Source organism: Dioszegia hungarica (assembly GCF_025882075.1).
Source record: "Dioszegia hungarica strain PDD-24b-2 chromosome Unknown MKK02contig_19, whole genome shotgun sequence".
In the NCBI taxonomy this organism is placed as follows: domain Eukaryota; kingdom Fungi; phylum Basidiomycota; class Tremellomycetes; order Tremellales; family Bulleribasidiaceae; genus Dioszegia; species Dioszegia hungarica.
The window spans coordinates 157,297-178,193 of NW_026515776.1; the positions used below are offsets into that span (position 1 = coordinate 157,297).

General features: G+C 57.9%; 10 protein-coding genes across 10 annotated transcripts; 4 read left to right on the plus strand and 6 right to left on the minus strand.

Moving 5' to 3' along the window:
* Positions 1-63: 63 nt before the first annotated feature.
* On the minus strand, positions 64-1,336 carry MKK02DRAFT_18670 (NADP-dependent oxidoreductase domain-containing protein; the record flags this gene model as incomplete). Its single annotated transcript, XM_053085990.1, has 7 exons — positions 64-196; positions 292-405; positions 480-857; positions 937-1,017; positions 1,073-1,080; positions 1,131-1,212; positions 1,302-1,336. The coding sequence occupies 7 exons, from the start codon at positions 1,334-1,336 to the stop codon at positions 64-66; spliced, it is 831 nt and encodes a 276-aa protein (XP_052942951.1).
* Positions 1,337-1,847: 511 nt separating this feature from the next.
* MKK02DRAFT_34874 (glutamate-ammonia ligase) lies at positions 1,848-3,279 on the minus strand (the record flags this gene model as incomplete). The annotated part of the gene is made up of 8 exons (XM_053089031.1): positions 1,848-1,934; positions 1,988-2,021; positions 2,068-2,128; positions 2,210-2,399; positions 2,448-2,612; positions 2,658-2,960; positions 3,004-3,149; positions 3,195-3,279. 8 exons carry the CDS (start codon positions 3,277-3,279, stop codon positions 1,848-1,850), a joined length of 1,071 nt encoding a protein of 356 aa, XP_052942952.1.
* Positions 3,280-4,298: 1,019 nt separating this feature from the next.
* On the minus strand, positions 4,299-6,029 carry MKK02DRAFT_29062 (uncharacterized protein; the record flags this gene model as incomplete). The annotated part of the gene is given in 5 exon segments (XM_053087698.1): positions 4,299-4,460; positions 4,539-5,183; positions 5,203-5,231; positions 5,300-5,540; positions 5,595-6,029. The coding sequence occupies 5 exon segments, from the start codon at positions 6,027-6,029 to the stop codon at positions 4,299-4,301; spliced, it is 1,512 nt and encodes a 503-aa protein (XP_052942953.1).
* Positions 6,030-6,705: 676 nt separating this feature from the next.
* On the minus strand, positions 6,706-8,952 carry MKK02DRAFT_39154 (uncharacterized protein; the record flags this gene model as incomplete). Its single annotated transcript, XM_053090462.1, has 3 exons — positions 6,706-8,118; positions 8,206-8,532; positions 8,581-8,952. 3 exons carry the CDS (start codon positions 8,950-8,952, stop codon positions 6,706-6,708), a joined length of 2,112 nt encoding a protein of 703 aa, XP_052942954.1.
* A 943-nt stretch (positions 8,953-9,895) lies between these two features.
* MKK02DRAFT_34875 (putative mitochondrion protein) lies at positions 9,896-10,552 on the minus strand (the record flags this gene model as incomplete). Its single annotated transcript, XM_053089032.1, has 3 exons — positions 9,896-9,977; positions 10,025-10,116; positions 10,184-10,552. The coding sequence occupies 3 exons, from the start codon at positions 10,550-10,552 to the stop codon at positions 9,896-9,898; spliced, it is 543 nt and encodes a 180-aa protein (XP_052942955.1).
* Positions 10,553-11,025: 473 nt separating this feature from the next.
* On the plus strand, positions 11,026-11,696 carry MKK02DRAFT_39156 (uncharacterized protein; the record flags this gene model as incomplete). Its single annotated transcript, XM_053090463.1, has 5 exons — positions 11,026-11,039; positions 11,084-11,120; positions 11,181-11,308; positions 11,353-11,535; positions 11,588-11,696. The coding sequence occupies 5 exons, from the start codon at positions 11,026-11,028 to the stop codon at positions 11,694-11,696; spliced, it is 471 nt and encodes a 156-aa protein (XP_052942956.1).
* Positions 11,697-12,017: 321 nt separating this feature from the next.
* MKK02DRAFT_29065 (uncharacterized protein) lies at positions 12,018-13,685 on the plus strand (the record flags this gene model as incomplete). The annotated part of the gene is made up of 8 exons (XM_053087699.1): positions 12,018-12,082; positions 12,188-12,233; positions 12,280-12,410; positions 12,462-12,674; positions 12,734-12,955; positions 13,005-13,324; positions 13,375-13,422; positions 13,474-13,685. The coding sequence occupies 8 exons, from the start codon at positions 12,018-12,020 to the stop codon at positions 13,683-13,685; spliced, it is 1,257 nt and encodes a 418-aa protein (XP_052942957.1).
* A 324-nt stretch (positions 13,686-14,009) lies between these two features.
* On the minus strand, positions 14,010-16,187 carry MKK02DRAFT_18555 (uncharacterized protein; the record flags this gene model as incomplete). The annotated part of the gene is made up of 10 exons (XM_053085967.1): positions 14,010-14,079; positions 14,140-14,258; positions 14,286-14,503; positions 14,557-14,774; positions 14,824-14,950; positions 15,005-15,149; positions 15,201-15,306; positions 15,357-15,778; positions 15,837-15,935; positions 15,990-16,187. The coding sequence occupies 10 exons, from the start codon at positions 16,185-16,187 to the stop codon at positions 14,010-14,012; spliced, it is 1,722 nt and encodes a 573-aa protein (XP_052942958.1).
* A 190-nt stretch (positions 16,188-16,377) lies between these two features.
* MKK02DRAFT_18515 (cytochrome b5-like heme/steroid binding domain-containing protein) lies at positions 16,378-17,434 on the plus strand (the record flags this gene model as incomplete). Its single annotated transcript, XM_053085964.1, has 5 exons — positions 16,378-16,435; positions 16,484-16,547; positions 16,604-17,023; positions 17,078-17,171; positions 17,225-17,434. 5 exons carry the CDS (start codon positions 16,378-16,380, stop codon positions 17,432-17,434), a joined length of 846 nt encoding a protein of 281 aa, XP_052942959.1.
* A 695-nt stretch (positions 17,435-18,129) lies between these two features.
* Positions 18,130-20,159, plus strand: MKK02DRAFT_39160 (major facilitator superfamily domain-containing protein; the record flags this gene model as incomplete). The annotated part of the gene is made up of 9 exons (XM_053090464.1): positions 18,130-18,306; positions 18,361-18,457; positions 18,504-18,618; positions 18,666-19,259; positions 19,302-19,359; positions 19,409-19,589; positions 19,642-19,698; positions 19,750-19,787; positions 19,836-20,159. The coding sequence occupies 9 exons, from the start codon at positions 18,130-18,132 to the stop codon at positions 20,157-20,159; spliced, it is 1,641 nt and encodes a 546-aa protein (XP_052942960.1).
* Positions 20,160-20,897: the final 738 nt, after the last annotated feature.

Genomic DNA, 20,897 nt, shown 5'->3' on the forward strand with positions numbered 1-20,897 from the left:
CAAGCTCAACAGAGATCGATGATATGAGTTGTAGGCAGTACTGGAATCTCCCCCCTTCCCTTCTCAGACGCCCAGCATCACCGACTTGAGCTCAGCCACGCCCTCTGAGTCCGCCACAAGCGGTGAGCCATCGACTTCCAGAGCCTCCTCGACATGCTTGAGGGTGGTCGAGCCGCATAAGGGAGTGATGTCCCACCTGATCTCGTCAGTTTCCAGCGAGACTCTTCAGTCCCCGGCAGGATATTGACGGGTGGAGGACGGAGCAAGGATACCCCGGGAGTTGGGACCTACAGTTGACACAATCTGTATACCACTTGCTCTTTCGTCAACCCATACTTCGCGGCGAGATCCCGTATCTGCCTACTCCTCAACAGGTTGGGTGAGCCCGATAATGTCCAGAATGACCTGTGGGTCAGACTCGCCATCCGTTCTCCCTTCTCCCCTCTTCCCGCCAACCCATCATCTTCGAGAGTACTCACTGATACCCCACCGCATTCTCCTGACACCACCCCCACACCTCGCCATCCCACCCATTCCCCTCATACCACCTATTCTGCACCACCCGCGGCTTCACCCTCGCTTCGGCCCACAGCCACCTCAACATCCCCACATCATAGAAATTCGACACGCCTATCCGCCCAATCACCCCTTGATCCACATACCCCTCCAGCGTGCGGTACGCAGATAGGGTGTCAGGACGGGTCCGGAGTGGGCCGTGCAGGATGACAGAGTCGATACGGGAGAGACGAAGGTTGGAGAGTGAGCGGGAGATGGATTGGGTGACTTGTTCGGAGGCGGGGAGGAGGGGGTCGTATGGGAGTGGTTGGGAGGTATCTTGGCCGTCTATGCTTGTAAATCTGCAGATCAGCCGGATACACCTAGTGGTACGTGGACGGGTGAGCGGTGTGAGTACAGGGAGGCAGGAGCGAGACGAACTTGGTCTGTATGAAGAGCTCGTCTCGGGTGACGATACCCTCCGATATCGCCGTTGAGATCGCTTCGCCCGCCAAGTCTTCCCTAGCTCGGTGTCAGTCTCTCATGAATGTGGCGCTAGACAAGATGCGGATCTCACCTGTAGTGCTACGGAGAGATCAGCAAATGATCCCTGCTAGGTGTAGTCCGCCGCTCACTTTGGGCTGACAAGCCGTATCTATCCCCCTGAAGCCAGCTCGAAGCGCTTGTAGGACAAGCTCGGTCGTCCGCTCCTTCTTCCTGTAGTCTATCAGTACTGCCCATGTGGATATAGAACCTGCTGCCGAATTTGTAGACAGGTACTGAAAGGACGTGAAGCTTCGACTCACCACGCCGTCCCGTACATGATCTTTGGCATCTGCATACTGGCGTTGTTTGGTTCCTCTGGCATCTGCAGTAACAGGTGGTCTGTCAGACAAGTGGTCTTTCGGCCGGATGTGCTTTACCGCAAGTAGCCAGGTGATTGTGAGATGAGTCGATGTATGTCAATATCGACTTGGATGGCGAGATGGTCGAGTTGGCCTGTGCAGGTGGAGGCACGCTTGATGATGTCATCTCGGATCTGGGTGCTCGACCAAGGAGGATAGGTGCCGGCGCCAGACCTAACACATAAGGTATTCCGATCATACCTCGTTCGAATCCCGCCAGATAATGTAAGAGAAACCAAGCCATGCATACCCCAGCCCCAAGCGTGTATAGCGAGACGCGAGACAAGCCTCGCCCCTCCCCACCCCCACCCCCAAACCCCCCTCTCTGCTCCACTCCACTCCGCCCCCCATTCCGGTCATACGCCGACTGTACAACACACCCGTCTATCCTCACCATTACCCAAGAACACCCAAACCAACCCCGCACCCCAACCTCCGGACGAAAGTCTAGAGGAGGGTGGTGTTGACGAGGGCCTCGGTGACTCGGTAAGGGTCGACGTTGGCACTGGGACGACGATCTTCGAGGTAGCCGTACTGTCATGTCAGTTGTTGTACTCTCGCACTTGGACGAGGGTGAATTAACTCACGCCCTGGAGAGCGACGTGCCTGGGGATCCGGATACTGGAATATCAGCTACACTCTCAAAGTGTGGAAAGGAAAGGCTCACCTTGCGCCACGGTTGGCGACACCGGCGGAGAACTGGGTCATGGAAGCAGTCTCGTGCTTGCCTATCAAAATCAGCTGTTGCCCTTGTAGATTTCGATCGAGTCTCCTCGTCCCCTGCGCGCTGGATACAAAGGAAAACTCACCAGTAAGACGGAGGTCGTTGTCTTCACCGTACACCGCAATGTGCTCAAGGTGCTTGTCACCGAGCTTCTTGATGGCGTCCTCAATGGCGGCCATACCCTTGCCGGGTGTCCGCATGAGGAGGGTGGAGAAGTTGGAGTGGCAGCCGGTACCGTTCCAGTCGCCCTTGAGGGGTTTGGGGTGGAACGAGGGCTAAAGGGTCAGCTGCTGTACAGGCGGGAGGCTCAAACAAAAACTAACGGTAATTCCCCACTCTTCTCCGATGCGGAGGAGGAGGAAACGGGCCATCCAGAGGTGGTCGCCCATCTCGATACCGGGGCAGGGACCGACCTGGAACTCCCACTGCGAGGGCATGACCTCGGCGTTGATGCCCGAGATGTTGACACCGGCGTAGAGGCACGCGCGCTGAGAGTCAGCCATACCCAAACTTGCGTAGGGAAAAAAACATACGTAGTGGGCCTCGACGAAATCGCGGGCAAAGACCTTGCCCGCGCCGACACCGCAGTAGTAGGGACCCTGGGGTCCTGGGAAACCCATCTTGGGCCAACCGTACGGCTGTCCATCGGCGTCAAAGATGGTGTACTCCTGCTCGAGACCGAACCACGGCTCCTGGCTCTCGGCGGCGTCCATGGCCTTCTTGCAGGCGTGGCGGTAGTTGGACTTGTTGGGGGTACCGTCATTGTCGTAGCACTCGCACAGGACGAGGATGTTGGCGCCGCCACGGAAGGGGTCCTTGAAGATGGCAACGGGGCGCTGGCGGTCAGCTAGAGTCCAGCACGGGGGAGTAAAGCCTTACGAGGAAGACATCCGAGTTGTCACCGGGAGCCTGGTTGGTGGACGACCCGTCAAAGTTCCACTCCTTCAGCTCGGAAACTGAAGCGGGGGACTTGTCGAGAGACATGGTTTTGCACCGGAGACCTCCATCACCGTCAATCCAGATGTCTACACGTCAGCCGAGTCCCCTCACATTCAAGTCTGACAACTTACACTCTGCCTGGACGCGGGATCCCTGGTCCAAGGCCAAATAAGGCGCAAGGAGGTCGACACGCTTGGTAGCAATGAGGTTGGACATGGTGGCTGAGGGTAAAGACTGTTGAGAGGTCGCTTAATGAGCGTTTGCGGGTAGATATATCAATTCCGCGGTGGGAGGATGGCGGAATGCGGGGATAAGTGAGACCGAGAGGCGAGATGAGGGATGAGGGATGAGGGAAATTCGAGGAGGAACGTCGAGGCGACGGGTTTGGCGGAGAGGGTTGGGGCGAAGTGGGAGGGATGGGTGATGGAGGGAGGAAGCAGCGGGATATAAGGACGAATGAGAGAGAGCCAAGGTAGTCGGCAGTAGTCACGGGCCGAAAGCAGTCAGTCAGTCGGTGACGCGGGGGGGAACCGCAAAAGAGCACAGCCAGAGTCGCGAGTTACCGGATTGAGACAGCGAAAGGTGAAGGATTGGAAAACAATGGGAAAGACTCCGTCAGCGTGTGGCACTTTTGCTTTGTGCAGAGATTATTGACTCACGGGTCGTCTTTGACTGAGGAGACAGATGAGTGAGGAATGAGTCTGAAGTGGTGGTGGCTGTGTGTGTGGTGTGGGGCTGGACGAGGGGAGCTTTATATGGTCGCGTCTGAAGGACGCTGGGCAAAAAAAGCGGAGTTGAGATAAGGGCGCACGGGCTGATTATCGCCCCTTTGGGACGACCGGCTTATCGGTCCGGAAGGGTTGTTATCAGGTCTCTGATTGGCTGATTACGATAAGCACCCCATTCCTTTCAACCCACCTTATCTCCCCCACCCCCACGAGATGCTCACGCGACGTGAAGCGAGAGGCAGCACTTCGGAAGCCTTCTCGCCATATCAGAAGCAGCATCTGGCAAGCACGCACCCAAGGCTCATCGAGCGGCACCGATAGAAGGCCCATACCAGATACGGCGGGGTTGCGGGAATTTGCTGACCCATACACATCCTCGAGGCGATACGCGGACACGGGTCAAAGCGCCCGTCCATCCCCGTGTCCTCGTCCCTGTTTCATCGTGTTTCAGCAGCACCGCGGTGTATCTGGGTCCCTTTGAGGCTGTGTGCTTACGGGGACGGGCAATCAAGATCTCGTCCTTGGCCCTTGGCTATCTCGGCTTACTGCTTGACTACTGGAACCGATGCCCTTGATGCCTTTGGATCTGACGAGCTGACGGGTCGACGCCAGCGAGGCTGAGGCCTGGCAGCCTGGCTTCCACCGACCGGTACCCATGTCGATGAACAGCTATGCACAGGTACAGACTCGTCTGATGTACACCATCGATTGCGAGAAGGGCTTCTCGACGACTCAGAAATGCAGCACAACATCCCCCTTTCTCGCCACCACCCCCACTCGGCTCTCTGCCCTGCCCTCCCCCTCTCCACCCTTGTGCTTGAGCACGACATACCCCTCCTTCATCCCTGCAATCTGATTCTCAATCCAAACCTTCTTGTTCTCTTCGTCCTGCACATCAATCACACTCTCACCGTCTCGCAATACCAGCTCAAACTTGCCCAGGAAGGTCGGATCGATCACCATCACATTGCCCTCATCAGCGACTGCTTCCACTCGGACTGTCGAATTGGGAGCTCGATCAGTTGACACGCGGAGATCAATGTCGCCCTGTTTGCTGATGGCTTCGATTCTGACTTGGTCTTTCGGATGCTTGGAATGATGCTTGTGCTTGTCCGCGGACTGATCTCCAGTAACGCGGGCCGGGACGACCCAGACGTCAACGTCAATGTGCCCAGACGTGGCGATCAGACTGATAGAGTGCGAGACGTTGAAGTAACCCGTGATGTCCTGGCCTTCTTTGTTGGAGATGAGGTCGAGAGAGGTGAAGAGGAAGTCGGCGAGACAGGGGGAGGTATAAGTCCGGAGGGGGAGGCTGGACGCGAGCGAGGGAACGCGAGACATGGCGGGGAGGTAGATATGGATCCTGTGGTACGCGGCGGGGAGGTGGGAGTCCTAGCTCGTCAGCACTCACCTCACTGCTGGTCTCATGCTTCTGATAATCTGGAAGATAGACCGACACTAAGGGGCTCCACTTACATCGATGCACAACTCATCAGTCCTCGGCGCACTCCAGAACCCCATCGCCTGAGTCTTTCCCTCCACTCCCTCCCCCTTCCAGAATGTCTCAATCACGACCTTCGCCTCGCTCTGGTCCCTCACGTCAAGGTATGAGAACACGACCTCCCCTTCGATCGAAGCGGGAACGACGAGGCTCGTCCACTTGTGCATACCGAGCTCGAATGTGGCAGAGGAGGAGTTGCCGCTCCTCTCGCGAGCGTAGTCTTGGTACACGGCCGGAATGAACTTGGCCTTTGCGTCAGCTCCGACAGAGCGCTAAGAGGTACGAAGTCTGCGCATACTCACTTGACGGTGCCACTCTGGGAACTTGCCGTGGCGGTGCATCGAACAAGGCCCCTCGCCGCCAAAAGTCCCATGATGGGGACCATGAGGCTGACCCCGGCCTGCCCCGATGATCTCCCTGACGCCCCTGAGCATGCTCATGGCGATCAAAGCAAGCAGGAAGACGACAAGACCTTTCCAAGCCACACTGAACGCCTTGTTAATGCGGGAGACGAAGGCGGAAGAACGGCAACGAGACGGACCGACCTGCAGAGAAGTGTACGACTCGTCAAAGGGGCCGTACCCGTCCAGGCCGTCCTTGGGGACGACAGTACGGATGGGCTGCTTGGACATGTCAGCGCCCCCATGGTGGGCTTGGGGGTGGGTGGCGGGGACAGGGGCGGAGGTGTGGGTGGGGAGGAGGGGCGAAGCGACGGTATAGTATACTGGGCTGGACATTGTGAGTGACGTCAATGTGGTCAGTGTGGTCAGTGTGGTCAGTGTGGTCAGTGTAGGACGGGGTGAGGGATGTCAGTGGTGATGGGACGTCGGGCGGGCGGTATGCTGAGGTTTGGGGGATGGGAGTGATATGTAGAGAAGTAGAGAGAGGGGGAGAGGCAGGCGGTATTCCAGACGCTGAGCGAGGGCAGCTGTAGCGCGGGTGGCGAATGGATCTTGGTCTCAAAGGGCAAAGTAAAAGGATAGCATGACAGTGGCGTGCTCTTACGTGCTAGAGATCCTGATGGTGTCTGCTAGAATAGGTCTTCAGACCTCGCAGATACATACTGAAAGGATTACGATCTCGAGCTCAAGTCCTGCATGGTCGACGTTGGACAGCGGGCATGCGAGTCATGGGTATGACCCCAAGCACGTGAGCAAGATACCTTGCCCTCCTGGTCTGTCAATGTCCATGTGTATGCCTGTATTTAAGCGAACAAGCTCGCACGTCATGATACAAGGTATATTGATTCATGCGTTCGGTACCGGACCACAGCTATCTTCTATATCTTACATATCCCGCCGTGTAAGCTTCGCTATACTTACTGCGCTGATGAGGTATTATTTCATGTTTCAGGAACGAGGGTGACTCGACCGGTCTTGAGCCGGCCCGAGGATACCAGCGCCAGCTCAGGCCTCAGAGAGTGAGCTTGACGTCCCCGACGACAGTGTGCGCCCGGACACGGCTGAGACCGGGGGGTGGGGGAAAAGGCGGCGGGGGACCGGGCGGGCCGTGAGGGGGACCATGAGGAGGGGGAGGCGGACCATGCGGGTGATGAGGCGGATGAGGGGGAGGGGGAGGTGGGCCATGCGGATGGTGAGGCGGTGGAGGGGGAGGCGGACCGTGCGGGTGATGAGGCGGAGGCGGCGGCGGAGGACCGTGGTGGCCATGATGACCATGAGGCGGGGGCGGTGGCGGGTACGCAGTCCACATCCCCTCATCCATGTCCATGTCCGCATTTTCTTCACGCTCAGTCTCGTTCCCCTTCAACGGCCTAACGAACCCCTCGACCCACCCACCCCTCTCTCCCACCTTCTCCCTGATGACCTTGATCTCCTTCCCTCCCTTCTCGGTATCGAGCTTGACGAGTACATTTCCTTCCACCGCGCCCGCATCAAAGAGGCCCATGAAGGTGGGGTAAGAGATGGATACCATGCCGGTGGTGGTGTGCGCGTCGACGTCGACTGGGGGATGGAGAGGTGGGCGCGGGTGCGAGTGGTCGTGCTTGAGGTTTGAGTCTGAGGAGGAGATGTTGAGGGTGGGCGTGTGGATGCGTAGGGTGAGAGAGCCGGTGGCTGAGTGGGCGGAGATAAAGGCGGGTGGAGGTGGGGGTGGGCCAGGAGGACCAGGAGGACCAGGAGGACCGCGAGGTGGGCCGGGAAGGCCGTGGGGGTGTCCGTGGGGTCCATGGCGCGGTGGCGGTGGAGGGTGATGAGGCGGTGGAGGGGGAGGCGGAGGGCCATGGTGGCCGGGCGGACCATGAGGCGGTGGCGGGGGCGGAGGAGGACCATGGTGGCCGGGCGACCCATGAGGAGGACCATGCGGCGGCGGGCCACGAGGCGGACCGTGAGGGGGAGGGGGAGGAGGGGGGCCGTGAGGGCAATGGGGAGGCGCAGGGTGATGATGCTTGTGTCCGCCCTTCTTATCCTTCTTGTTCCCGCTGAACGGCCACCACCCGGACGCACTACCACCCTCAATCCCCTCATCCCCTCCCGCATCCTGCATCTCATCACTCTCTGAATCCAGCCCGTGCTTTTCTCCTCGAGCCAGCCCATGCCCTGGTCCACCGCACCTCGGCATCGGCGGCGGAACCACCCACACATCCACATCCACATCCCCCGTGATCGTCTCAAACTCGATCCCCATCGAGACATTGTACTTGCCGGTGATGTTCCGCCCCTCGCCGCTGGAGAGGGAGAGATGGGTGAAGGTGATATCGGCCGAGGGGTCTCCGAGGCGGATAGGGAGGTTGGAACGGAGGAACGGGACGGGAGTGGAGGGGGCCAGGAGGAGGTGGATGCGGTGGTAGGCCGAGCTGGAGGTGGATGACTGGGTGTCAGCTGGTGTACTGTATAGACGGCAAGAAGGAGAGGTGGGGAGGTGGAGAGGAGGAGAAGCAAGGTGGTTGCGACATACGTTGATCCAAAGTGAATCAGAGAAATCATCGCCCCACATCCCCATCCCACCGTCCATGACCCAGGCGTCCCCTTCGACCCAGAACGTCTCAAGTACCACCTGGCCCTGCGGCTGCCCCTTCTCTACTTCGGTCTCTTCCTGGTTGATGGATGGAATGTGGTCGTCCGAGTAAGAAACGATCACCTCCCCGTCCACTCCCTCGGGAAGGTCGAGGACGAGCGTCTTGTACATGTTGAGAGGGAACGACGCGTTGGCGGACCGGTAGATCCCCTCCTCGATGTCGGACGAAGTGTACGAGCTTTCGTAAACGGCGGGACTGAAAGTCGGCTGTATTGTCAGCTCATACTCCCAGACTTTGGCATGTGATGGACTTACCTCGGACCACCCAGCAGACCATCCGACCTCCATCCCACGACCCCTCCTTCCAGCCCGAGCACCCAGAGCCCGCAGGCCGCGGAACATGCCCACACCTATCCATGCCAGCGCAATGAGCATGAGCGCCCGCCTAGCCGCTCCTAGCCCCGTCCACCTCTGCTTGAGTGCCTCGTTGTATACCGAGGGGTCGAAACGAGCACCGCCGCCGACTCGAAGAGGCGTGTGGGACTCGTCGAACGCGCCTTGGTGGACGGACGGGGAAAGGTGGTGTTTCTCCATGTCCATGCCGGCTGGGGTGGTTCTGCCTTGAGTAGGGAGGGTATGGTATGAGTAGGTGTAGGGCGGCAGTTGCGTGGGATCGGGAGGAAGCATCATTGATGCCTGTTGTTTGAAAGAGAGGGGGAAACGGAGGGGAAGGCAGGGGTGTTTATAGCCCAAGGGGACAGCTGCGAGACTGCGCCCTTTGCGCCTCGACCTGCGAAATGGTAGTGATCAGAGGTGGATATAGGGTGCCGACCCGCAGGCGCCAAGAACGCTGCTGCGCGCCTTATCGCTCTGCTCTTTGTTGTGGAGCGGACAATCGACAGAGCAGATGTCCCCGTGATCGTGATGAAAGGACTGCAGGTCAGTGACTGTGAGCGAGCAAAATGGCCGGGACCGAATCGCCGAGACCGAGGCGCAAGCCCCAGCCCGAGGCTCGGGGGAGCTCTCGGCCGCCGCCTGGGCGCCGCAGGTGGGGCCGAGGCACGAAGGGAAAGGAAGGCCCACTGGCCCAGAACCGGTCGCAGATCAGTACGTATGACGTCCGGACTGGGTGATATGCATACCGCAGTCGTGGCGCGCAGCCGATCAGTTCGCGCAGAGGTGGTCGGAGCATCAGCGCTCAGACGACGAAGGAGGTGGACCAAGGAAACCGATAAGAAGGGGAAAGTGGGCGTTCGTTATCTCGCAGCTCACCGCGGCGCGCAGTCTCGCCGCAGTCGGGCTGTGCATGCTGTGCAATTCAAGGTCGATCGCGCCCCCGGTGTCGCAAGTCCGGCGTGGTGGTTCGGCCGAGCGTATACTTACAGTATATGCTGTACCGGGGCGGCCATACCTCTCTGTGAGTGACGTCAAGGCGTGTCCGAAAGACAGCGGAGAGGATGTAAGGTAAGAGCGTGATTCTAACCTGAAATTGAGCCTAGCCTATGCGCAAATTTGGGATCGACGGACCTGAAATGGACTCAAGCAGTACCTATCCAGTGATCCTTGCTACTCGCGGCCATGCTGGTGGGACTGGACTGATCATACATCGTCTCTTGGACCTATAGCTACACTACTCCCTAGCAGGAGGTTGGTCCGACAGACCGGGCATCATCCGTACGACCTTGCCCTCGTTTTTGGCGTGCTGCTTGAGGCTGGGAGGTCAGCAATGCCACAATATCATCTGAGGTGTAAGACTCACGCTTCAAGCAGGGCAGAACCCTTCCATCGTGGTGGTGGCTCCTTCTTCTCCACCGACCAGTAAAAGATGTCCCAATCTGGCTCATCGAGCATCTGTCCGTCAGTCACACCCCTCACGTAGACGTCCGGATCATTGGCCTTCCCCGGCGTGACAGCTCACCTTATCAAACGCCTTCATCTCCTCCATGCCCATCCCCGGCAGATTCTCCTTCGCATAAGTCGCCAACAACAGATCCCCCTCCAGACACCCCCGCTTCCTCGCCTGGTAGACTAGCCTCGCACGCATCGTCGCCTCGTCCTCCCCTGTCCGATCGAGCGGCTGAGGCATGTTCCACGACTCTGGGTCGTCCGACAGTCGCTCGGGCGCGTACTTTTCACGAGAGATCGTATCGGGGGACAAGGGGAGAGGCCACGGGTCGGGAGCGACGCCGCCTGCGAGGCGAAAGGGGCTGGAGGAGATGGGTCGGGTCAGGACGGCGGGGCGAAGAGAGGGGAGAGCGGGACGGAGTGTGCGGAGGAGCTTGGACATGGTGGGTGATGTGCTTTGTATCAGGTGTAGACGGACAGATGGTGGGAAGATGGAGGTCTCGATCTTCGGACTGGCTCGGATGCAAGTTCAGGCCGAGATCGTCATCCACCGCGGAGCCCCATCCGCATTTCATCCGCAAGCTGTTGTAACGCCGCAAAACTCCGTCACGATAACAGAACGTTAGAGAACGTTATAAATAGCCCTGCTGCTTCACCACAGTTCGACTATCCATAAAGCATATGACTGACTACCCCGTACCGACCCGTAATCAAGCTGTATCGCTACCTTGTCAGAGGCGCCCCCTTCTACGCAGATCGACCGTGCGATTAACTGCAACACTGACTTACTTTCATCATGGATAATACTGATGCGGCGCGCGCAGGTGCGTCTTCTAACTAACTTATCCCTGCTCATGATCACCAGAGTCGGGACTGAGCTGGCGCTGATGCTGCTTAGATGTCTGTAGACGACTCATGTCGCAGGACCCGTAGGTGGAGCCTTGGTATCTAACCTAAGAGGCTGAATGACCAGGGAGGAGTACACATCAGTCCTACGCAACTGCTTCCGGGTCAGTCAACGTCCTTCTTCCATCTGGTATCCGCACTTCTGGCCTCGACTGACAGAGCAGCCCAATTGCGTGATTGACAACGACGATATATGGCTATACGGATCGAGCCGCATCAAGAAGGCGCTGGACTTTACCACTTCCATTTGCAGCTCGAGCGGGATGATTGGCGAGCCCAAGTGGGACAAGAAGTACGTCTCGCGTAGCACATCTGGGTATATGCTGACACAGTCAGAGCTCTGACGATTACGTTCACGTACTACCGTCAACTCAAGCTCGGATTCAGGGTAACGCAAGTGACAACTCTGCACGTCATACCCATTTACAACAGCAACGACGGACCGACACTGTGGGTAACGAAGATTGGAGATAGGCACGTCAATATGCCCTGGACGGCTTGGCCTATCATCGGACCCTTGTGAGCTACACCTCTCAGACCTGCAGGTGACTTGTGGACGCTGATAATACAGGCATCTATACGTCTTTCGGGTCTTGTTTTCGTGGATGATTCTGGTGGTTGCGACGGTTTTTATGCGGAGGGCTGCTTCAAAAGGCGCTGTTCGAAGGGGATCAAGTTGATATATGGGAAGCTTGTACAGATGCTCGTCTGTTTCAATATTCATCGGGCCGGCATAGGCCAGCTCTCCCTGCTCAATAGCATACCTCTACCTTGCATGCCTCGCGTCCTATGACCACAGTCGCTGCGCGTGACGTCATCAATCCCCTGCGGGGCACCAGCATTCCTTTTTTCGTGAATGACGCTGCGCCTTGCGTTGCGCTGCGCTGCAAAGTCCAAGCGCACCAGGTCCACGTCGCTATCTTCCAATCCCTCCCTCTCTCAACCACACTTCATCCCTTCCTTCTACACACATACACAGTCACCTATATCACACATACAAGATGGACGCCAACAGAGTTCAAGAACAGAGCAAAGAGCTCGTCAACAAGTTGCTTTCGGGCGACCCGTATGTCCTTTTTCCGCTTTCTCCCCCTCCCTCCGCTTCCTCCCCTCCCCAGTGTCTCATCTTTGTCTCCTTTGATCTCAGCGGGGCGGTAGACTGATTCTTCAGTGCCGACGTCTCGGACGCTGTCAACCAATATTTCAAGGCAAGCTTCGTTTTGCTCTTCTATGACAGCTTAGGGCGGGAAGCTTATAACGCAGTCCGACGCTGCGCTCCGCACCAGCCACGTCGACATCCATGGCGCCGACCGCATCAAGCAGCTCGGTCGTCTCAGCGGTCTCATCCGTTCGAAAAAAGGCAAGATTGTCGAAGCGCCAAAGTTCGACGAAAAGTGAGCTCCTCCAGTCCTCTACAACAGGGAGGAACCAAGCTAACCCCTCAGGTCCAAGACCGTCCGATACTCCGCTACCCTGCCATACACCTCTCCAAGGCTTCCATCCTACATCCCTCTCAGCGCGCAGCTTTCGGGCTTCCAGACTGCCGTCGAGTGGCAGTTTGTTGCTCACCTCACTGCCGATGACGGGGAGGGCAAGAAGCTCTACGTCGCCAAGCTGGAGGCTAAGCGCTGCAACCCCAGCCTCATTGACAATGCCATGTGAGCTTCTTCTTACCTAGTGTATCTCCATGGCTAAGGAGAAATTGACTGATTCGCAGTCCCGCCTGGATCCTCCGCCCCCTGGTGACATACCTCACCCTCTTCATTGTCAGCTTCATGGCCTTCTACCAGTCACACAAGGGCGAGAGCGCAGGCAGCTTCGCCATGGCCGCCGTCGTGGAGGTCATCAACACCATGTGGAGCTTTATAGCCCCTGAAGTGGGCAGGAGGCAGGAGCAGGCCGACAAGTGGCGAGAGGAGAAGGTTCCTCAGATCAAGCAGTCAGTTCACTTTACTTTCCCTTCTCCCCCACGCAGGACTGACCCTCAGGTATATTCAGAACGCCTCATCCCAGGCACTCGACACCGCCTCCAAAGTCCAAGCCGACCTCGAGTCCCGCGCCAAATCCGCCGGGATCCCAGTGGATGACTACAAGCAGCGCACCACCCAGGCCATCGCTGATCTTGCCAACAACGTCGAGGCGCGCGCCAAGGCCGCTGGGGTTCCGGTGGACGAGTACAAGAAGCAGGCGGAGGCTGCGATTGAGGAGCTGAAGAAGAGGGCGGGGGAGATGGGGGAGTTCATCGAGGGGAAGGCCGGTGAGGCTAAGGAGGGCGCGAGGGATGTGGCGAAGGATGCGCAAAAGAAGGGTGAGCTCAGATACTCCGTCGGTGGAGATGGGAGAAAGCTGATAAAGTAGTTGATGGAGCCAAGCAGGGCAAGCAGGACAAGCGGACTCGTGAGAACTGTGAGCTGCTGTTGCCATACAGAGTACACGCGACACGAGCTGATAAGCTAGCCAACCAGCTCAGTCAGGACCAGCCCGCCCCTTCCCCAACCCACGCTCCTACCGTCAGCGTCACTGGCGAGCAAGCAGGTCACCTCTCGGAGAACGACCAGCGCGCCAAGGAGATCCAAGCCGAGTTTGAGCAAACCCCGCGCACCCCTCTGGGTGGTCACGACCCCACGGCGCCCAACGCTCCGAGCTTCGCTGCGGCTGCTGCTCTCTGAGCGGTCGGACTCAATACTATCGAATCGAGGGATAGGCGACTGGGGAGCGCAGGCGATAGAAATTGCGTTTTGAATGGGCGGTTCCAGGATTGTTTCTAGCAGGAGAGGCTTTCAGTATAGATGAGGAAGAACAGAAAAGAAACGAATGCCTTCTGGCTCAAACTTATGTAGCTTCAGTTTAGATTTCCGTAGTACATGTACAAGACCATCCATGTATTGTTTAAAGATCGTGAGTTCAGGGAAAGCATTGTACCCCTGCGAGCTGGATCCTGGTTCCCAAAGGGATACTTGCATATCGCTGCGGTCTAGCTCTGATGACACCTGTTACTCCTTGGACAAGATCACGAAAGTCCCATTCGTCCGCACCCCCGCTCTCTGCGCGACCTGGACCCAACTGCACTGTCAGCTTTTCTTTCTCACTACACACGATCACGGTGGTGGAAGCGGAGCTCACCCCTCGTTAGCCCCTTCCCCCTCTTTCCCCAACACAGCACCCAACCCCGGTCCTCGCGCATACAGCTTCCCCTCCATAGCCACCTCGCTCCCATCCCTTGTACCCTCTTTTGGTCTCCCCTCTTCTTCCTTGTTGCTGTCCACAACTCCCCGCAGGACCACCTCCACATTACACCCTGGCGCACCGGTATGGCTCGTCTCTCCTTCCGCGCTAGGCGGGGATATGAGGTGAGAGGACGACGACTGGATATCGTAGAAGTGTGAAGAGAGGACTGGGCCCGCTGAGAAAGGAGAAGAGAAGAGTCGGGCGGTAGGAAGGGAGAGGAGCGCGGTAGACCACGCGATTGCGCTGGATGATGGTGTGTCTATGTTGTCAGCTGTGACCACCGGGTATCCGGGAATATCTAGCTGGACCCACCTCCAATGACTATCAGGCTCCGGAGCGAGTCGCCAGGTATACCATCCAGAGCGTCATTGCGCAATCCTGACCAAACGAGCTTGTCCCAGATACCCTTTCGAGCGATGTACCCCGCTTGGATGTCGGATGATTTTGCGTTCATTGCCCATCCGGCGAGAGAGGAGCTGCGATAAGCCTTGTGCAGGGCACGGGTGAGGGCTAGGTGGTCCTCTTTGGTGCTGAACAATCAGCTGCGGCACACAGATCGAACCGTTCTGACCAGCTCACATGATCAAGACCGAAGGCTTGGTCTTGCCTACTGCGCTGAGGCGGCGCAGGTCGTCCAGCGGGTCAGCGGTATTGCTCTTCACCCAGGACCCTGAGTCTGGCCTAATGAGACTGAAGCCCGCTCCTACTTCAGTCAGCTCACGCTCGTCCGCTGGACACGAAAGCTCGCAAGGAAACTGACCGCTCCAGATCGAAGCAAGGGCGATCGACATGCCCACTGGCGTAGTAAGGGGCTCGGCGCTCGCCACGACATCATTCTTATGTGCGCTCGGACGCTTGTCTGCCGGGAAGGATGAGAGGAAAGCCGCGATCCCAGCCGTGAAGTTCTGCGAAGTCAGCTTGTCTGGACCCTCAAAATGAGCACCGGGGAAGCTTACGAGGTGCGTGAACTTGGTGATCGTAGGCTCGGCGCCGATATCGGCGGAGGAATAGAAGAATGAGTGGATATCGTTCGGCTGAGGAGCTTGAAGATCAGCGGTCTGTCTCACAGGGTTGGTTATGGGGACTTACCTGCGCCTTCTGCAGCGTTCGACTGCTCTCCTGCATCCCAAACTTCATCCCAGAACCTGACGACCACCCCGTGAGAGCCTGCAGAGCTCGCCAGGCCGCCATACTTCTCCCCAGTATCTCCTACTACCAACACCCCACACCCTCCACTTTCTTCCATGACCTGCTCCACGACTCCATCCGCTAGGGACTCATGCACGACCACCAAGCCCGGTTTGGCGTGGGCTGTCGCCTCGAGGGCGGCAGTCAGGACGCGTGGATTGGGCAGGACGATTAGAGGCTGATCTGGTGAAGAGGCGAGGGAGAGGAGGAGGAGTGGAAGAGAGGTCGATGGGTTGGGAGGGAGGAGGACGAGGATGGGGGACGCTGATGAAGCAAGGGAGGGGAAGAGCGAGCTGAGACCCAGAGGTAGGAGGCGGGTGAGCTCGGCGAGAGCGGTGTCGGTGAGCTAGATAATCAGCTCCGATCTTCCCGGTCGTATGGAGTTCGGAATGGGGTCAGCTGACCGGTGTGTCCAAGATAACCCTCTGAGCGCCGTCTCCTCCTTTCGACCCGCCAATCACGTCCCTCACAGTCTTGAGCCCGCTCGCCGGCCTCACAATCAGCTAGAGTGTCAGCTATAGTGCTCAGCTTCGCAACGCACAAGCTAGCAGACCCACCGGCGCTCCATGACCCGTCGCAAAGCTCCTATACACCCCCGACTCTCCCTCCTTCCGCACGGGCGCGACTTCTGCCTGTTTTCCCAGGAGAAGCGGGTGGACGAGCGCCGCTGGCTTAGCGAAGCGGTCATAGAGCAGTAAAGAGACTGCGGCGAGGAGTAGCAAGAGGGTCAGGTTGTCGATTTCTACGTCGGGCATGATGGATAGAGTGAAGTCCAGGGACAAGGGAAGCGAGGAATGTGGGCCGATGAGTGAGGAATTCTGGGAATAAGCTTAAAATCGGTTTGGCGAATTAGGCGACGTAGCAACCGGTCACTCGCCGTCGCTATCGTCGACCTTCTGCTCTGTTGTGTCTCTACGTTGACTCGATACGACAGCTACAAGCATCATGTCGCAGCAGCTACCGGACGTCTACACTAACAGCGATATCGACAACTTTCCCGGTGGTGAACTTGCGTGCTGCCGAAGTGTGGGACTCAAGCTGATGTGGCCAGCGAGGGAGCGGTCCCGACCTGGCGAAGGAGACAGGGAGGAGACATACCCCATGACCCACGATGCGTGAGTCATCTTCTACGTACAGCAACTCGAGGAAGTCGCGAAGCTGACACTGGTAGTAAAGGCAACCCTGTCTCCTCCAAACCGGCGAATCAAGGTGTCCTCGCCTCGCAGCGCAAACGCCTAGAGCACGAGCGCAAGCTAGCCGACCTTGCCTCTCGGCCACCTAGCGGCTCATCCTCAAGATACACCCCTCTCCTCCTGATCTTCCTATTCCTCCCCCTTCTGTCCTCATTCCTCACCGGCACCTCGTACACGTTCCACCTGGCCCCGCACGTCGTCCCGCCCGTGAGCAAATGGTGGCGCCTCTCCTCCATCAACCCGAACCGCAGCACCTTACGGACTTTCACGCCACACCAGCTGAGTAGGTATGATGGGAAGCGGGAGGACCGGCCGTTGTATATCGCCCTAGCCGGAGACGTGTATGATGTGAGCGCGAATAGGAGGATATATGGGCCGGGAGGGTCTTACTCGATGATGTGAGCTGCTCAAATCTCGTCTGTTGTCTGAGATCGTCAAGCTGACCCCTATAGGGCCGGAAGAGACGTCAGCCGTGCATACATCACCGGCTGCTTCAAGACCGATCTGACACATGACCTCCGCGGTCTCAGCAAGAACGATCTCCAGGTCAGCTGCCAGCTCTGCCATGTTTGCAGGTGGAGGTCAAAGCTGACGATCAGGCTTTGGAGAACTGGAAGAAGTTCTTCGCGTCACATGAGCAGTACCGCCTGGTCGGACATGTCAAGAATCCGCCTATCGACCCGAACTCGCCCATCCCGCCAGACTGTAGGAAGGATGAGGATGGGACACAAGGGGAGGAGGAGCAGACGCATGCGGGCAAGAAGGCGGGGCATGGGAAGCCGGGCCCGGTCAAGGCGACGGGAAGCTGAATGTGGTGTGACCATCTTGTGCTAGTAGCCGCTGTTCACGCGAGGATGAACGGGTATGCTGGAACGCAAGGGTATATAGAACAGGAGAGTATGCCCTACTGTTGCATATGAGTTAAACGTGGAGGTATCCATACAAGGAGAGGGATACACCAGTGACAGGACGCGCTCGATCGGCGTCAAAGTAGCTAGCTCAAATTCCTGGTGTTACAGGTCGGACGGGCAGTCCAGGCTCGGCCCTTCTTTTGATCGACCTGCCACGTCTATGAGAAGAGCGGAGCGTGGGTGTAAGTGGCATCGAGCCGCACAGTGGATGGGCAGAGTCGAGCTTCTGTGCGGATGGGAGGCCAGGCCAGGCCATCGCTGAGTTCGGGTCGCTCGGGGCCGAATCCGAGCGCTGAGCCGAAGGCGGACAACGCTCCGGCCGAAACGATCCAGAACCACTTGGCTCACTACCTCTCTTACTTGGCATACCATCTCACAATGCTAGATGCCACCGAGATCGACTTCACCCACTCTCCGCCGAGCCTTTGCCCAGCCGAAGCCCTCTATCTATCGGCCGGCTAAGGAAAATTCGCTGACGAGACCGGCGCTAATGCCTATCTGATAAGAAAAGCCCGGGAAGGGCAGACTGGCAAAGTCCTTTGCCCCCTTCCTATCCACTACCGGCTTCAGATAACACGCAGCGCCTGGATGAGATGGCGCAGAACCTCACCGATGTCCCAGTCCTCCTACAGCGCCGTGACAGCAGAGGCAGTGGGGATGGTCCGCGCCGGACGAGCGGGTTGGAGGTCAAGACGGAGGATGGGAACGGATTAGGGGAGGATGGGAAGTCGGAGAAGGACTTGACCGCCCAAGGGGAAGGCCATGAGACTGTGAGTGAGTCTCCGGAGAATACCTCAGCGATGATATGTATGCTGACAAGCCAGCGTGGTGACGGGGAAGACGACGGATACGACAGCACCAATCCCATCCCTTGGACCGTCAAGTGGATCAGTCTCGCCGCGGTGATGTGCATGCCTATAGGTGCGTCGGTCAACTCTTTGAACTATGATGATGCTTACAAGCACAGGTGTCAACTGGGCGGATTCTGCTCTGGGTCCACTTCGAAACACGCTGCGGAATGAGATGGGGATCAACAACGAGCAGTTCGGGGTGATTAGCTCCGCGGATGCTATCGTCAACTCGTAAGTGGCAACCTCAGCGCTATCTTGCACAGAAGCTGACTCAGCAGCATCTGGCCTTTGATCGGAGGTATCTTACTCGACTGGGTCGGCGTCGATGTCATTGCCCCAGTCTGCACCACACTCATCCTCATCGGCTCACTCATCTCCGCTTCTGGCGTTCAAATCGGTAACTGGCGTCTCTTGGCGGGTGGCTACATCGTCCAAGGGTTCGGCACGGCCCTGCTCGACTCTTGTCAACAGGTCTTCTTCCACGCCTTTGGACGCAGACAAGGTCTCGCCTTCGCCTTTGGCCTCGAGAGTGCCATCGCCAGCGCCACCTCACTCGCCTCCGAGGCCGCCGCGATCCCCATCCGAGACTCGCTGGGTACCAAGGCGGTCTTCTGGATCCCGGTCGCCTTTTGCGCGCTAAGTAGTGCCCTCAATTTCGCCTACCTCTACTATTCCAAAAAGCGGATGCCGGCTCAGTACCGCCTCACGACGGGACGCCAGCGTGCGCAGGCCGGCGGATCGAATCGCAAGCTCGTATCTCTCGACTCACTCTGGAGGTTACCGTGGTGCTTTTGGATGCTTCCAGCCACACAGCTGCTGCAGTCTGGCGCGGCCGGCGGATTCTCGGTCGCTAGGGCGGATATCATCAGGATGTAAGTGTCCCGCCTTGATTCAACATGCCGCTGACGTCTCAGGAAGGGCTACTCCGAAGCGACCGCGGGATTCTTGCAGAGTGGGAGTACTGCCATCCAGGTACGGCGTATCTCAGCTGGAACCTCACACGATGTAGCTGACATGGCAGGTGGTGATGGCTCCCGTGTTCGGCTACGTTATCGATCGGTGGTGTCACAGATTCCATTACGTGGCACTTGCGCCGCTGCTGTGGATCGCTTCCTGCGCCCTTCTCGGATTCTCGGATATTCACCCCATGGTCGCCCTTGTCTTTGCGAGCTTGGCGGGTGTCATCAACTCTGCACCATTGCGTTAGTCTCCCTCACGTGTCCGCCAGAAGTCCTCCAGCTGACATCGCCTCAGAAATGGCCTTACACCTATTAGTGGCGGATCACAGGCTGATTGGGACTGCCTTTGGTGGTGAGCTTTTCCAGCGTCCAGGTTCGAGAACTTGTGCTGAAACCTCAAAAGTCTGGCGAGCTTTCAACAACTCGGGCAGCGTGGTAATGGTACGTCCACTGTATCATCTCTACTCAGACCCCTGCTGATCCATCCAGGACGTCAGCTACGGTCGAATCCAGGACAGAACCCCGGGCAGGGGCTACGACCGCGTCCTCAAGCTCACCATCGGTATCAAATCTCTCGCTTTCGCTCTCGGCCTCGGCTACATCTTCGTCGACTGGCGCTTCCTCGGCTCAGGGCTTACCATGACTCGCCGCAAGCGAGACGCGATCGAAGCCGATATACCCAAAGGCAAGTGGGACAGCCATCCGCTTACACGGCGGACCGCGATCAGGGAGGTCACGTATGTCTGTCTGGCCCTGCTGTGCGGGTTCGTGATTACCGCTTGGGTCCTGTTCTTCCTGGGCCTGGCTAGCTAGACTATGCGAGCAAGCGGATCAACGGACCATACTTCTCTGACCAGATGGAGGCTGTGGCGTGGCGCTTGGCAGATTAGCCAGATAAAGATAGAATCGTACTTTAGATGCGAAGACCGGGTCATTGCAGGACGCACGTTCGGCGGAGCTGCATGTTGATCGATATGTTTGGAGGCTTTCAGCAGAGACGGTCAGCCAGCTAACCCACCCATGATAGAGACCTCTGGGCCATTTCTGCTCTGAGTCTATCCTATAAGCATACGCAGCAGAGGGTCAGCCAGCCCCCGAAAGTGCTACAAAGCGTACGCATCACACGGCCTCTTCACCGAATTTCAGGTGATTTTACATTTGACCTGCTTCTCTTCGCGCATGGTGTGCTCACGCGCCTATCAGCTGCATCTGAAGCCATTTGGAGCGGTACCTTAGAGTCCATTCAGACCCTTCATGCATCATGACACCCGGAGACCGCGGAGACGGAGCTGGAGACGGGCGAGCCATATGTACGAGCTGTACCGGACGAACATTTCTCTTCCGGTTGACCGCAAGTAGAGCATTCCTCAAACTTTAGCAATCGTGGGGCCCGGTCGAAACATGCCGTCACATTCCGCCTCAAAAATCTCCGCATCTCCTCTTTCGTCCATATTCCCGTCCGTCTTGCTCCTCTGCTTCACCACAAGAGGCACATGTTCTTCTTTGTTTGCGCCTTCACGCCGCCACCATGGAAGGCTCCCGAATAGCGCT